The 16171-nt window shown below is 36.8% G+C and overlaps 1 protein-coding gene across 9 annotated transcripts in view; it reads right to left on the reverse strand.

The window, feature by feature from the left end:
• Positions 1-293: 293 nt before the first annotated feature.
• cep170aa (centrosomal protein 170Aa) overlaps positions 294-16171 on the reverse strand; it is a 133784-nt gene continuing 117906 nt past the window's right edge. For all 9 annotated transcript variants that reach the window (XM_052012338.1, XM_052012339.1, XM_052012331.1 and 6 more), the window contains 3 exons: positions 11181-11274; positions 4646-4697; positions 294-3893 (listed from right to left, as the gene is read on the reverse strand). In XM_052012338.1, the coding sequence (XP_051868298.1) occupies positions 3697-3893; positions 4646-4697; positions 11181-11274 (343 nt within the window). In that variant the 3' untranslated portion in view covers positions 294-3696. The remainder of the gene's footprint in view (positions 3894-4645; positions 4698-11180; positions 11275-16171) is intronic.

The raw sequence follows: 16171 nt of genomic DNA on the forward strand, positions 1-16171 counted from the left end.
ATGTAACCACCACCCTCTGTGTGGAAAATCTTGTCCACTCTTGTTTGGGATGGTGGTGGCTATGGGTGATGGACTGGATCCACACAAACTAGCTCATGCAATGTCCATATCAGCCTGCATAAATATCAACACACCCATGAACTTTTGCTCTGACATCTAGGAATATGAAGGTAGAGAGGGGGAAAAAAATCAAACCAAATTTGATCACACCCAAAATGTCACAGATTTAATCCAACTCTTGGCAGATCTTTTAGTTTTCTAACACATTTTCTGTGGCAAAGATCGGAGGGGGAATTTTTTTTTTATTTGAAACAATAGAAATGTAAAAATACAAATGAACATATATAACCAAATAAAAATAAATAGAGCTAACAGAGTTCATACAAAATCAGGAGAAAACCATATAACTGTAAAACAAAGATAATATTACAAATTACAACACAAATGTGTAAACACATAAACCAACACAATAAGTGAAATGTTTAGCTAGCATATTTAGAAATTGGAAAATTCATTCCATTGCTTTTTATTAGTGAAGCATAGTATACCAGCTAATCACATTTCCATCTATAGGGCAAAATTATTCTTTTGCTATTGTAATAATTACCAGCCAAAGAGAAAGGGGGAAAAGAGAGAAAGTACAGGCAACATTTGGTAATCTCAGTTTAGAGTGAAAATCATGTTTTCCCCAAACCATCCAATATTCAAAAGTTAGTTGGGAGCAATTCCACATTGCCAATCTAATGCCTATTTCAGGTTACCAAAACCTAATATTGGCTTAGTGTTAGCTTAATATTGCACAGTGTTTTGCATCACTGAATTCACATCACAAATTAATGAGAATACCCTGATCAATTTTGTGTATCAAAATTGTGGTGAATAGTAAATTAAATTTAAGTATCATATCCGCATTCGCGCAATGTAATGGTGTAACTGAACAGAAATATGCAAAATGTCAATGCAAACATTTTCAATACCACACACCTTGACTATTGCTTAGTTTATTCAACTATGTTTTCAGTAACTATTTCAGAGTAAAATTATCATTAGTGTGGTGATCTGGACTGATACAGAGCCTGGTAGAAGCCATAATGACTGAACTGAAGATATCTTAGAAACACATCTTGTTTATATATAAGGGCATTACCAATCAACTTGTCAATAACAAAGTAGGTAGGGTTAGTCTATTTAGCACTATTTGGATCATGTAAAAACACTTATAAATGATATGATCATGTGTGAATCATAACAGATTGTTGTTGCTCTCTCTTTTTTCCCCCCCTTACTATCTCTCTTGAATCACTACACAGATGATGCTTGGTCATGCAGCACTTCTTTTCTTCCAAGGTTACATCATAAAGTCAGTACTTGTACAGAAAGCAGTCTATGTGGCAATCAATAACAAAGCAAGGCAGTGCCATGAGTGATTTGGCCACAAAAATAGGTTCATTCTTCAAAATATCTCAAGGCGGCTGATTTACTTTGTAGGAGGTTAACTTGTACCAGAGAATTATTGCCACTCAGGACAACTTTTACCAAAATTGACTGATGTAACATTCAGCCCATCTTTGTCATTTACTGCACAGCTTAAAAGCAAGTTGGCTGTTTGCTGCAGAGAGCCTAGAAGGGTGTGATGTAGATCTGATACACAACTGTCAGGTTCAATTCCAGCTTTCTTCTTAGAGAGGCTGAAAAGTAAAAGGGAGAGGAGTGGCTACACTTTTACCTCCAGGTGGCAAACACACAGTAGTGTTAGTTTAAGGCCTAAAGTGTGTTATGTATCTTTCTAAGCACATGAATATTTGATTCAGGTAGGCAGTATGGAACTAGAAGTATTCACTTACCAAAACACAAACATTATATTAACCTAGTCACGACATAACCAAATAGTTATATGCTGTTCTGTGATTAAACATTAATTAGGTTAAAATTACTGTTTCCCTTAAAAATGACTGTTGATAATGTTGGTCAACACAAATAACACTGGTGGTGGAGAATACCACACAGACCTTTGCTACCCAGAATTGACAACAAATGCTTTCAGGGAAGATTTTGTACAGATCTCTCCATCTCCCAACTAATATCTTAAATGCAATCTCAGAAATACATATTCTATTTGCATCAAATGGCTTCCATTTCTCATTGCATGCATGTTTATGGCTTCTCCAAGTGTCATTTCAAAGTTGAATAACAAAACATTCCGCATTATGACTTTACAACCATTAAGAAATCAATAAAGATTTACCAAGTTAATTTTACCTGGGAACAATGTGAGAGATTTTTCATATCAACTTTTTTTATGTGATGGACGGAGAATAGTTATTGTTACGAAGAAATCTTGTTGGAAAGGGGGTTATCATTATTGGTAAAGGGAACATGTAGTGAGCAATAAACCACTCAGATCTGGTATAGTTGTGTCAAATATAGAACAAAGCCAAGTACTCTAGTATAATCTAGTAGGTTTTCAGTACCACTTTTCTTTTCTATTCATCTCACACTGCTATAGTTTTCTGAATTGATCATGGTTAAAATTTGTTAACCCCTGCCGAAAAATAGTGCAGAGAATGTCCTAAACTCATTTCACATCAAGTGGATGCGTGTGAGGAAACTTTTATCCCTATTTTGAAATGGATGCAAAACTATGTCACGGATGTGAATGTGTACCGTCTCACCCGTGCCTGCCTAATTCAAAGATTTGCTTTAAAAATAAGATGCACGAATTCACACAAATGCACTACAACCTGTAGGCTAACTGAGATTTGATAGGAGTCAATCCCTTATGAGACACTGATTGTGAGCACTCTTCCTGATTGGTTAATCACTCTACTGTAACAGAACTGAAAACATCCCATTTTTTTCCTTTGAACTAAATGATACATAACCCTTCAATCAAGTTCTAAAAAGTCAATGCAACATTTGTTATTTTTGCTGGTTTGTAGTTTTGTTTAAATGTGATGGACAAAAAGAACAAACAAAAATGAAATACCATCAATGCAATACTCCCATCCTGCAGCTCATGTTGTTGCTAATAGTGCAAAAATGTATGCTAAAAATGTTGCAATCAACAGGACTTTTCAGCATTACCAACTTCTAACCAGAGCATAAAGCACAGATTTTTCTCATGTTACAATAATTGCTGAACGTGTTTTCTACTTTATACAATTAAGGTATATCCTATGCAGAATCTGTGGTTTATATGTTAAACACACATAAATAACAAACATCAGTCCTTGATTCAACATAACATGTGCTTCAAACTGACCAACATATTGAGCAGTTTGGCACTAATTTTTTTGTTTTTCACTATTCTTGGCTTGTATTGCCTATAAATTCATCCATTTTACACTGTATTTTTTATTCCAGTTTCAGTAATGCCAATTTGCTTCGCCATTTCATTTTGAAGATGACTTATGAATCTGTCAATGTGATTCACATTTTAATGCACACCAATGTGTCCTTCCCTGTAACCCCATTACCCCCCCTCCCCCCCCAACCCTAATGTTCCGTTATTGGATGGATGCAAAGCTTACAGCTCTAGCAAGAGTAACGTGGTGACAAAAGAACCACGGAAAGCAAGAAAATACCTTGAGGCTACATAATTAAATGGCAAGCAAATGTTCTCATCAACACAGGCCAAATCAAAAATGTGGTCTGTTGGTATGTGCTTTGCCACTTTAAAGAGACTACAAAACAATGCTACTCATGCAAAGTATTGTCTTTATCTTCTCCATTGTGTTTGCACTGGCTTAAATGGTTGCTGTAGTCAGAGTCAGAGATACGAGAATGGCGGGTCGGACTGCTCTTCTGTTTGGGCTGTCCAGGCAAACTGGGACTTGTTTTCAGGCCACATGCTGAATCCAGCACACCATCTGGATCAATCATCACATTAATGGCTAAAAAGGAAAAACACAGAAACTGTTAAATAGGTATCACTTCAATCACAATAATAACAATGTCAGACTTCTCAATTTGTATTTCATACAATATTAATGCTTCATGCTCATTTCTGGAAAGGATTTATTTTCTATGTGCATCCTATTGTCATTTTTGCAGCAGATCTGCAACTTGGCTAGATTCACTAAAATCTATTTAAAATGTTAAGTTTGGAACATTCCATAAAATGAAGAATTTTACAGGCTAAATGCATGGTAGTAACATAACCAAGTCAAAATACTTGCAAACTTCTTGTGATGACTGAAGGGATAAAAAGGTTTGACAAGCTTATGTTCAGTCAACTTGAACATAAAGAAAACAAAGAGTTTGAATAAGTATACTGGAGATTGCGTGCAAGCTCAAATTATACAGGAGAGCTAGAACAGAAAATGAAGTTATGTTTTAATTGTAAAGCAATATGATTAATAGTACAATAACTGCAATGTACTTTAGCTGCTTTAATTCAATTTGTTCTGGTAATGTGCCTTCCATGAAAGCCTATTCACCAAGGAAACTAAAATTTCCGCACTCCAATGGTTATACTTTACTAAGCTCTATGTAGGTCATTCAGCTTGCTATCTTGGGCCAAGACAGCAATGACAGCTAGTTTAGAAATGATTGAAAATTATGTTGAGCAAGAGACTGACCATAATTAAAAGTTGGCAGAATTACAATGAGATTGCAAAAATTGAAACTGTTAAGTGCTGCTTACCTTGAAGTTGTTTCTCTACTCTTTTCAACTCCTGTAGGATCAGTGAAATCTCCTGGGGGGCGGGGGGGGGGGTGGTGCAGAAAAAAATAATCAAATGACGGGTTGAGAATGAACTCTTCAAAAACCAAAATGGGATATTAATTATTTTAATTTTTAGAAAACATTTTTTTGCTGAAAAATTGCAAGACTAACTACAACATTATTTTGGAAAAGATTGCAAAATTAAAGACTTCATACTTATCTATAGACAAACAGGATGGCATGAAATAATAAATTAAGGATATCTCTAGGGCTCACTATGTATGAATAGGAAGTCAGTATTATGATTCAGCAATATGAATAATTTTCAGACTTTGTACTAGGGGACCATTCAATAGTCTTATAACAGTAGGATAGAAGCCAAAAACATAGAAATTAGTGTTGACCAGTGACCAATATTATGTTGGACAGTTAAAAATGACTTGTATTTTATGGTTGCAATATTAACGAGGAATCTCACGTAGGTACGTATACTCTCAGAAATATAACATAAGGCTTCACCCTCAGCCTGCCTCGAGATCTTGATATGTTATTTTTAAAAACAGAACAGCATTTTAAGGACAATGATTCTTCCTTTCTTGTCCTGTTAAAGGAAAGTCTCATTTCTAGCTGGTCATATTGGAACAGCAGAGACCATCTCTTTGCCAAAGTTAACGCAGTTGATTATGGATGCATTCCACAGGAGATTAACAATAAGGGAAAGGGGAATAAAATGCAAGATCAGTCGCAAGCCGAAATAATCAGTAGCATGAGCAATCAATCCTAACCACTTAAAAGTACAAACATTACACTTTTGTCAGTATGTAAAAATTCAGATTTACTTTCATAGATATAACTTATAATTTCAGTGCAGTTAGTATTCATCATTGCATATTGACATTAAGGAGATGCAGCGCTTGTTTGTAGTAGTAGTACTGGGTCTGGATAACTAACTGTGCACGTTTTTAAAAAAAGTTATCACAAGATCACAAGACAAGGGAGCAGAAGCAGGCCATTCGGCCCATCGAGTCTGCTCCAAGGAAAGGGAAATAGAAATGAGAAATGGGGAATGGGGGAAGAAGAAAAAAAAAACTATTCTAATCCCACTTACCGGCCTTATCCCCATATCCCTTGATATCCTGACTATTTAGATATCTATCTATCTCCTCCTTGAATGCCCCTACTGATCTGGCCTCCACTGCTGTATGTGGCAAGGAGTTCCACAAATTCACCACCCTCTGGGTAAAGAAATTTTTCCTCATCTCTGTTTTGAAACTGTACCCACTAATTCTAAGATTGTGCCCTCTGGTCCTGGACTCACCCACCAAGGAAAACAGCCTAGCCACATTTACTCTGTCCTTTCCTATCAATATTTTAAATGTCGCTATGAGGTCCCCTCTCATTCTTCTGTACTACAGTGAGTACAATCCAAGAGCCGACAAACGCTCATCATACATAAGCCCTTTCATTCCTGGAATCATCCTCGTAAATCTCCTCTGAACCCTCTCCAACGTCAACACATCCTTCCTAAGATGTGGGGCCCAAAACTGCGCACAATATTCCAAATGAGGCCTCACTAGTGCCCCATAGAGCCTCATCAACACTTCCTTACTTTTATACACTATACCTCTCGAAATGAATGCCAACATAGTATTCACTTTCTTTACCACCGATCCGACCTGGTGGTTAACCTTTAAGGTATCCTGCACGAGTACCCCCAAGTCCCTTTGTACTTCCGTGCTTTGGATTTTCTCTCCTCCTAGATAATAATCTGCCCGCTTATTTCTGCTTCCAAAGTGTGCAACTGCACATTTCCCTACATTGAATCTCATCCGCCATTTCCTTGCCTATTCTCCTAAACTGTCTAAGTCCCACTGCAACCTTCCTATCTCTTCAATACTCCCTACTCCTCCCCCTATCTTGGTGTCATCCGCAAACTTAGCCACAAAACCATTTATTCCATCAACCAAATCGTTAATGTACAAGGTAAAAAGGAGCGCTCCCAACACCGACCCCTGCGGCACACCACTAGTAACCGGTAGCCAACCAGAACGAGATCCTTTTATTTCCACTCTTTGCTTTCTGTCAACCAGCGAATGCTCCACCCATTCTGTTATCCTACCTGTAATTCCATGACCTCTCATCTTATTAATCAGTCTCCTGTGAGGCACCTTATCAAAGGCCTTTTGAAAGTCTAAATACACAACATCTACCACCTCTCCCTTATCCACCTTACCTGTGATTTCTTCAAAAAACTCCAATAGGTTGGTCAGGCAGGATCTTCCCTTCACAAAACCATGTTGGCTAGGACCTATCCTGCCCTGCGCCTCTAGGTATTCCGTAACCCTGTCTTTGAGGATAGATTCCAATAACTTTCCCACCACTGATGTCAGACTAATAGGTCTGTAATTTCCCTTATGCTGCCTCCCACCTTTCTTATACAACGGAACTACATTTGCGACCCTCCAGTCCTCCGGAACCACGCTGGAATCTATCGATTTCTGGAAAATTATCGCCAATGCCTCCACTATCTCTAAAGCCACCTCCTTCAGAACCCGGGGATGCACCTCATCCGGTCCGGGAGACTTATCAGTCTTTAGTCCATTTAGTTTTCCTAGCACCTTCTCCCTAGTAATCTTAACTGAACTCAATTCCATTTCGTGAGACTCCTGACTAACTGGCACACTGCTGATGTCCTCCACGGTGAAGACCGATGCAAAATATTCATTCAATTCCTCTGCCATCTCTCTATCGTCCATTATAATAGCTCCTGCACCGTTAGCAATTGGTCCTATATCAACCCATGTCTCTCTTTTACACCTTATGTATTTAAAAAAACTCTTAGTATCCTTTCGAATGTTATCCGCCAACTTCCTTTCATAATTCATCTTTTCTTTCCTAATGACCTTCTTAGTTTCTCTCTGCAGGTTTTTAAAAGCTTCCCAGTCTTCTGTTTTCCCACTAATTTTTGCTTCTTTGTACACCACCGCTTTTGCTTTTATTTTAGCCTTCACCTCTCTCGTTATCCAAATTTGTGCCTTTTTTCCATTCAAAACCTTTTTTCTTGGAATATATCTATCCTGCAATTTCCTTATTTCCTGTAGAAATTCCTTCCATTTCTCCTCTGCCGTCCCTCCAGCCAGCTTACTCTTCCAATCAATTAGAGCCAACTCCTCTCTCATACCATTGTAATTTCCTTTGTTCCACTGAAATATCGATACACCAGTTATCAGTTTCTCCTTCTCAAACTTGAAAGTGAACTCAATCATATTGTGATCACTGGTTCCCAGTGGTTCCTTTACCTTTAGTTCCCTAATCACCTCCGGTTCATTACACAGCACCCAATCCAAAACAGCCGATCCCCTGGTGGGCTCTTCAACAAGTTGCTCTAAAAAAACGTCCCTTAGACATTCCACAAACTCCCTCTCCTGAGTACTACCGCCATTCTGGATTTCCCAGTCCACCTTCATGTTAAAATCACCCATAATTATCTTCACATTGTCACTCTGGCATGCTTTTTCTATCTCAAACTGCAACTTACCGTCCACTTGCTGACTGCTATTAGGGGGCCTATATATGACTGCTACTATTGTCCTTTTACCCTTGCTATTCCTTAGCTCCACCCACAAGGATTCCACCTCCTCTGACCCAATATCCTTCCTTTCTATTGATTTTATATCACTACTAACCATCATGGCCACACCTCCCCCTCTGCCTACCCGCCTATCCTTCCTATAACACTGTGTACCCCTGGACATTCAGTTCCCTATCACATCCATCATAAAGCCATAACTCGGTGATTGCCACAATGTCGTATTTATTAACCTGTAGTTGTGCCACTAGGTCATCTACTTTATTCTTAATGCTACGTGCATTTAAATATAGTACGTTTAGTCCGGTATCTGCTATTAATTTTGTTGTACTTCTATTGTTCAGCAGATTATCCTGGCTTTCCACCTGTCTATCCTTCTTACCATCTTCACTACATATTACCTTAGACATGTTCCTATATACCTCATCCCCTATCCTAACATTCTGTATCCTAACATCCTGACTTGTTGTACTTCTATTATTCAGCAAATTATCCTGACTTCTCACCTGCCTGTCCTTCTTGCCATCCTCATTGGACTTGTTTCTATAAACTCCCTCCTTTACCTTAGCATCTTGTAACCTAACATCCTGGTTTCCATCCCCCTGCCAGATCAGTTTAAACCCTCCCCTACAACTAAATCATTTATTTAGCACAGCAGCATATTGTTGGGAATAGTGATTTGTATTTACAATTGCAATCAAGTTCTTGACAATAAAGCATTTTCTGAATCCTATGTAATCAGCTGAATGCAAGCACGTGGAGTTCATTCCATTTTAATTATCTGAAAGGTGGGAATATGCCATTTTTTATGCTCCTACAGATATTTTATAAATCACAGCTTCACGCCACATTTTTAATGAAATTTATTTGACAAGTGTCATCAATCTATTGAAGCTAAAGTTATGTTAGTCATTTAAGGATTTGTTTAATTCCCTGCAAAATCTCTTCAACTTGGTCACAGAGGTAGTACCAGTGGGACACATCCACAAGGCTGACCACTAAAAAGCACACTTAATGCCCTCAAAAGTGTAATCAGAGAATCAGGTTATCTGAAAAGGTTCTATATCTTTTACATTCTTTTATTGTTAACTTTTATTTAAAAATTCAAAAAGGTATAGATTTTTATTAAAATATAACATTAATTAGCAATTGTTTTTAAAGATTTAGGAAATCCTTTTATACACCATGATGAGGAACTGAGGATTTCTGGTTGGAATCCTCATGGAATCACCAAAGCAGCTCAAACCTTTGATAGTGTGATATTCCAAGATGATTTAACATAAGTGAATATTGAATGTTGGACCATGAAATAGTGAATAAAGGTTCAAAAACAGTAAATATAAACAGGTTTGATGCCGATTAAACTATGGGTGGGGGCCTCATTCTATCGACACCATACTCATCATAGCAGCTTGCTACCTGTGTGGAAAAGGCCCTACAACTTGGCAATCTGCTGTAAGCCAGGCTTCCCATGGAAGATGGTGTCCTGGACCACACAGGAAGAGTTAGTCCAAAGCACAGATGACTGATGAGCTCAAATTAGCAGATCTGCCCATTAGGAACAGTCGTATTACAAGAAACCCGGCTAACTTGATGTGGGTAGATACTTACATACTGTGCTCAAATGCTAAACGTATAAAGGGAAACTAACTTTGCAGTGCTTTTTTTGAAACAGCACTTTGAAATAAAGACTCTCAGAATATAACAACTTAAGTGCTCTAATTAACATATCTTGTAAATAATAAGACATTAGCAGTAATAAAATACATTTAAGAATTGTGATATTTTAATTGCACTAATTACAGAGTTCAATTAAAGCTTCATGTTGTATCTCAACATGATAATTTTTTGCTGCACAACTTGTAACAACAAATTTAACCAGTTTTGAGATTTGTAACTATTAATAACATCTTCGAAACCATATTCCTACCATCGCATGAAAAAGACACTGGAGGCTCATCTGCAATCTCCCCCTTAACAGCTGCTACTCCCATATATTTTAATCTCAAACCATGTTCAAATATGATAATCTGTCTTTACCTCTCGTTGTCTTGGCGAAGCAGCCAACGTAATCAAAGACCCCACCCACCCGGGTCATTCTCTCTTCTCTCCTCTTCCATCGGGTAGAAGATACAGGAGCCTGAGAGCATGTACCACCAGACCTAAGGACAGCTTCTACCCCACTGTGATAAGACTATTGAACGGTTCCCTCATACAATGAGATGGACTATGACTTCACAATCTACCTTGTTGTGACCTTGTACCTTATTGCACTGCACTTTCTCTGTAGCTGTGACACTTTGTACTGTTATTGTTTTTACCTGTACTACATCAATGCACTCTGTACTAACTCAATGTAACTGCACTGTGTAATGAATTGACCTGTATGACAAGTTTTTCCACTGTACCTCAGTACAAGTGACAATAATAAACCAATACCCAATATAGAGTTGTACAGTACAGGAGAACAGTGAAGACAGCAAGAGAAACATCTGATTGGGAAGGGGTGGGGGGGGGGGGCGGAAATGTGACATTCAGAGAAAGTGAGTACGAGTAGGTATTCAGCACAAACTACTTTCATACTTTTTCCCACCCCTCATATAACAGAATCATATTAAATATGGAATTAACAGTAAAAAGAAAAGAACCACATGCTTCCTATAAAGCTGCATATATAATGATTTAGTGTTAGGTCCCTAACTTGCATTTGAAGTTTAGCAGTGGGACCGATTCCTGCAAGGTGGCACAGAAAATCCCACTGCTAAAAATAAACCCGAAAAACAGGCAGGACATAAACCAATTTCTACCTCCATTTCTAGTATTAAACTTTATTTGCCAACAGTAACATGGATTTACACCAAGGTAAAAATTATCAAGCAAGCAATCATCAACATTCATAGTGTAATGATTTATCACCTTCCTCACCTTATTTGAAGTTTTCAGGATAGGAACTTCACTCTCAGATCGCATTTTGCTTTCTATTTCTTCCCAGTTTCTGTCTTCATTTTTAAACAAAATCCTACAAACAGAAAGTGTAAGTTTCCCTGAGGGTCACTGTTAACACAATAAAATGGAATAAAAAGATCAATTTCCCTTTGAGATTTTGTTACTTAAATTGATCAGAAAACATCTTTCCCTTTTGACTTACCACTTTGCTTCATGTAATTGGGTATAGTCCCTCAAAGAGAAATCTTCAGCAATAAATCTCAAACATGTTCAGAACATCGATCTAATAGGTGAAATTGCATGAAATGTTCCCCTCCTTTGCAAGTCACCAATCACTTACTTCCTGATTTGTAATGTGCAAAATTCCACCCTCCCTCCTCCCTCCCACCCCCCTGCTTCCCCACTGCCCTCCATTCCCCAACACATGTCTTGCAGTGGAAAATTAAACTTCATCTCCCACCTTCAGTTTACATACAACAATCACATTTTCAGTAAGAAGGTCCTGGCGACTTTTAAATTAAATTTCAGCCAAAGACCACAAAATAAACGTCCTGTAGACACCTTCAACAGTATATTAATATGTTAAGAGCATAGATTTTTTTCAGAATTATTAGTTCTTTAAATACACTAGTTAAAATTGTTATTATAATTTGAATATACATAATTTTGAATGGAAAAATGGAGTATAAAAATAGTACTCTGATCGGATGTTTTTTCCTTTTTTTCTCCACTGTCAATTATGTTTCTCTCTCTGCCTTGAATGAAACCACGAATCAGAGACAAGAACAGTTTCCCTGTCTTCACACAAGATGCCTGAGGTGCAATGTTTTCAAAGCCACAATTTCAGGTACTGTATATGCTATTTTGTGGTATGAACAATGGAAGAATGAAGATTTGTTAAGAATATGAATATGAAGTAGTAAGTTGTTCTAAGTTTTTCCACATTGCTATAGAGACCAATATACAAGTAGCGACCCAATAAATAAACAGATAAATATGTTGCTTTCTGTAGAAATTACTCTCTCATCTTTCAGTTGCATACATTGGTTTTCAAAAGGTGTATGTGAAGGATAAGTACTTTTGCAATACATTAGTCATCACAGAAATCATTTAACTACCTAGCACAAAGCAAAACAATAAATGAATTGTTGCTACTTGATGGTCTACACAATCTTTTCGATGCTGGAGCGTTTCACAACTTCATGAATAATGGAAAGGTTGACTAGTGGAATACTCCTAAACTGCATGCTACTCTAGATCTTGTAATTAATTTGTCACATTCCAAATTTTTTTGAATATCATATCCAGTTACTTCTGTTCCGTACTGTAAGTTGTACTACAAACACCATTAATGCCATCTAGAGGTGTAAACATTCAAAATGTTTACCCTTTGTAAAATATGAATGGATAATTAGAAATATGGCTGTTTTGCCAGCACAGAAAGAAATCCTGTAACCCATCCCACATGTACCAGTTCTTGCTGGGGCAATCCAAAACTAATCCTACCGACGTGTTAGCAGATTGAAATTTCATTTCATTAGAGTTTTGAAATCAAATTTTTTCCAAATGCACCGTGAAGCATTGTGGGCTTATTTTGCTGTGCTAATGATACTACAGAAATGAAAGCAGGTGCTGCTTGTGAAATGATTTACCTGACATGGAGACTCAATTAATGAGAGGATTGTCATCATCAGCACTACAACACTTAAAAAGTAATTACAAAATTGGAAGCATTGTAAATTGCACAATTTGTGTTTAATTCTTCAATTACAATCTAAATTTATTTTTACTAGATATGTCCTAAGACAGTGATTATGGATTACTTGCTAATGTCATGTAGTTTAATGCTTTGTAACATATAACAAAATCACTGATATACAGAGGACAGGAATTTTAAGTTCAGAATCAGATCTGAACCACCAAGGAAAATGAATGCATGTCTGGTGAAAGGCAGGCTAAAGATAAAGTGGCTATAAAAAGATAAAAGACAGATTGAACAGACAAAATTGAAGTCTAAAATCTGGTTGCAAAGGGTCAAGAAGGCAGGGGTAAAGCTTGCAATTACATCCCATCATAAAGCAAAAATAATACAGCAAAATTGCTGAATATTTATACATTAGAGGCAATTCTCAGAATAATTTATAAAAACTATAGACTAGTATTAAATGTGAAATACACTTTCAGCATTCGGATTTCTCCATGCATTTTACACACAATAGGAAGACTACCGGTTCTTAAATTTGTTAGTATAGATGATTTATGATTTTGTGCAAGCTCAAGAAGGTGATGATCTGTAAGAATTGATTGAGAAAATCAATCAAGCTAATCTGAACTGTAACAGCTTTAAAATCAATTAACTAAATAAACTGAATACAGCAGGCTCATTTTTCAGAGGAAAAAGAGTCGCATTTTATATGTGCTGTATACAGGATGTTTGACATTCACACTGACCAAAACTAAACACTTGCAGCACAGCATTATTTGCCTCCAGGTTTACTGATGATTGGGAAGTAACTGATATGGCAATTATTTGACTGTATTAATTTTTTTTTGGAGTTGGCTGTTTCCTGGCAGTCTTGCCAGTCCCAAAATAACATCTATAGGGAAGCTGCTAAGTCTAGTACACTGTCGATATTATGGATGACCACAAGATATAGGAGCATAATTAGGCCATTCAGTCTATCGGGTCAGCTCTGCCATTCAGTCATGGCTGATCTTTCTTTCTCAACCCCATTCTCCTGCCTTCTCCCTGTAAACCTTAACACCCTTACCAATCAAGAACCTATCTGCCTTAAATACACCTGATGATTTGGCCTCCACAGCCCTTTGTGGCAACAAGTTCCACAGATTCACCACTCTCTGGCTGAAGAAACTCCTCCTCATTTCAATTATAAAGGGACGTTCCTTTATTCTGAGGCTGTGCCCTCAGATCCTAGACTCTCCTGCTAATGGAAATATCCTCTCTATGTCCACTCTACCCAGGCCTTTCAATGGTATGCTGTTACTGCCTTTCTTACAAATCAGTATATTCACCTACATTTTAATATCATTTGGGATGAAATAAATTATCCAGCTGCTAGTATTTTGATGAGGACTGCAGATCATTGCAATTTAGGACTGCCAATATGGGACTGTTGGCTGAAGAATCTCGTTAAGTTTTTGATGTTCCTGCTGTCATTCACATTTCCATCTTTAACACAAAGCCCAGCACATTTGAGTTTCCTCCCACTCTTCATTTCTGTCTGCTGCTCCACCATATTGATTGGATAGGAACTTAATTACTGACTTTTGCAGATTCATTGGCTGAGACACCATTTGGCTACACTTCCAAACAAATCCGCTGTCTTTATTAATTCCTTTTTAGTTGAATCCGGAATCTTAGATGTTTGGAGATTTCTACACCCATTTGATAAAGGATTTTCATTCTTTTCTCATGTTTACCATAATTACTCGAGGATTGATTATTTTTTTTATTGATACTAGATTAGCTCCACTTACTATGGACTGCAAATACGATGCAATTGCCATTTCTGATCATGCACCATTGAGATTATCAATTAAGCTACCAGATGCATCCTCTGATGTCAGACAATGGTGATTTAACCCTTCGCTATTACAAGACTTAGATTTCATCCAATTTATTAAAGAACAGATTTCATTTTTCTTTTTAACTAATTTTACTGAAGAAATCTCCAGTGGGATAATATGGGCTACGTTTAAAGTATACATCCGTGGTCAAATTATTTCATATTCTGCTGGTTTGAAAAAACGAACTAATAATGAAATATGTACATTAGCTGACAAGATTAAAGAAATCGATAAAATATATTCTGTTAGTCCTAATCTGGAGCTTTTTAAAAAGAGAACAGAACTCCAACTACAACATAGTGTATTATTAACATCTTCAATTGAAAATCTACTACTTAAAAACAAAAGGCAATTTTATATACATGGTGACAAATCTGGTAAATTATTGGCCAACCAATTGAAAGCTACTATATCTAAACGTCAGATTAATAAAATTCGTAAACCAGATGGTACCTACACAATAGATCAAGTTCAAATTAACAAATCCTTTCAAGAATTTTATTCTTCTTTACACCAATCAGAATCCCCTGAGGATCCTACTTTAATACATGAATTTTTAAGAGATTTGAAGATTCCCCAATTATCTTTAAATGAACGCTCTATATTAGATGCTCCCATTTCAGAGGAAGAAATAAATAAAGTAATATTTTCAATGAATTCGGGTAAAGCACCCGGCCCTGACGGATACACAGCTGAATTTTTAAAATCCTTTTCTGATATTCTTGTTCCCTGGTTAGCCAAAATTTTTAAAGATGCCCTATCAGTGGGTAAACTACCACAATCTTTCTATGAAGCAACTATTTCTTTAATTCTTAAAAAGGATAAGGATCCCACTGATTGTGCATCTTATAGACCTATTTCTTTATTAAATGTAGATTCCAAAATATTTTCCAAAATATTGGCCTTTAGATTGGAAAAGGTTCTTCCACAAATTGTCTCTGAAGACCAGACAGGATTTATTCAGAATCGTTATCTACATTTTAACATTAGGAGATTAATGAATATTATATATACCCCTTCATCCCAAATTCCAGAATGTGTTGTTTCACTAGCTGCTGAAAAGGCGTTTGACAGAGTCGAATGGGAATATCTATTCAGTACACTTCAAAAATTCAATTTTAGTCCTAAATTTATATCTGCGATTAAAATGATTTATTATGCACCTATGGCTTCAATACTTACTAATAATCAAAGATCTCCTTTGTTTAGGCTTTTGAGGTACTAGACAAGGCTGCCCGTTAAGCCTTTTATTATTTGATATTGTTTTAGAACCTTTGGCTATTGCACTTTGGGATTCTTCAAATATATGTGGTATTACTCGTGGACAGAAGATTCATAAGATCTCTTTACGCAGATGACCTGTTACTTTATATTTCTAATCC

The sequence above is a fragment of the Pristis pectinata genome, chromosome 3, assembly GCF_009764475.1.
Source record: "Pristis pectinata isolate sPriPec2 chromosome 3, sPriPec2.1.pri, whole genome shotgun sequence".
NCBI lineage: Eukaryota > Metazoa > Chordata > Chondrichthyes > Rhinopristiformes > Pristidae > Pristis > Pristis pectinata.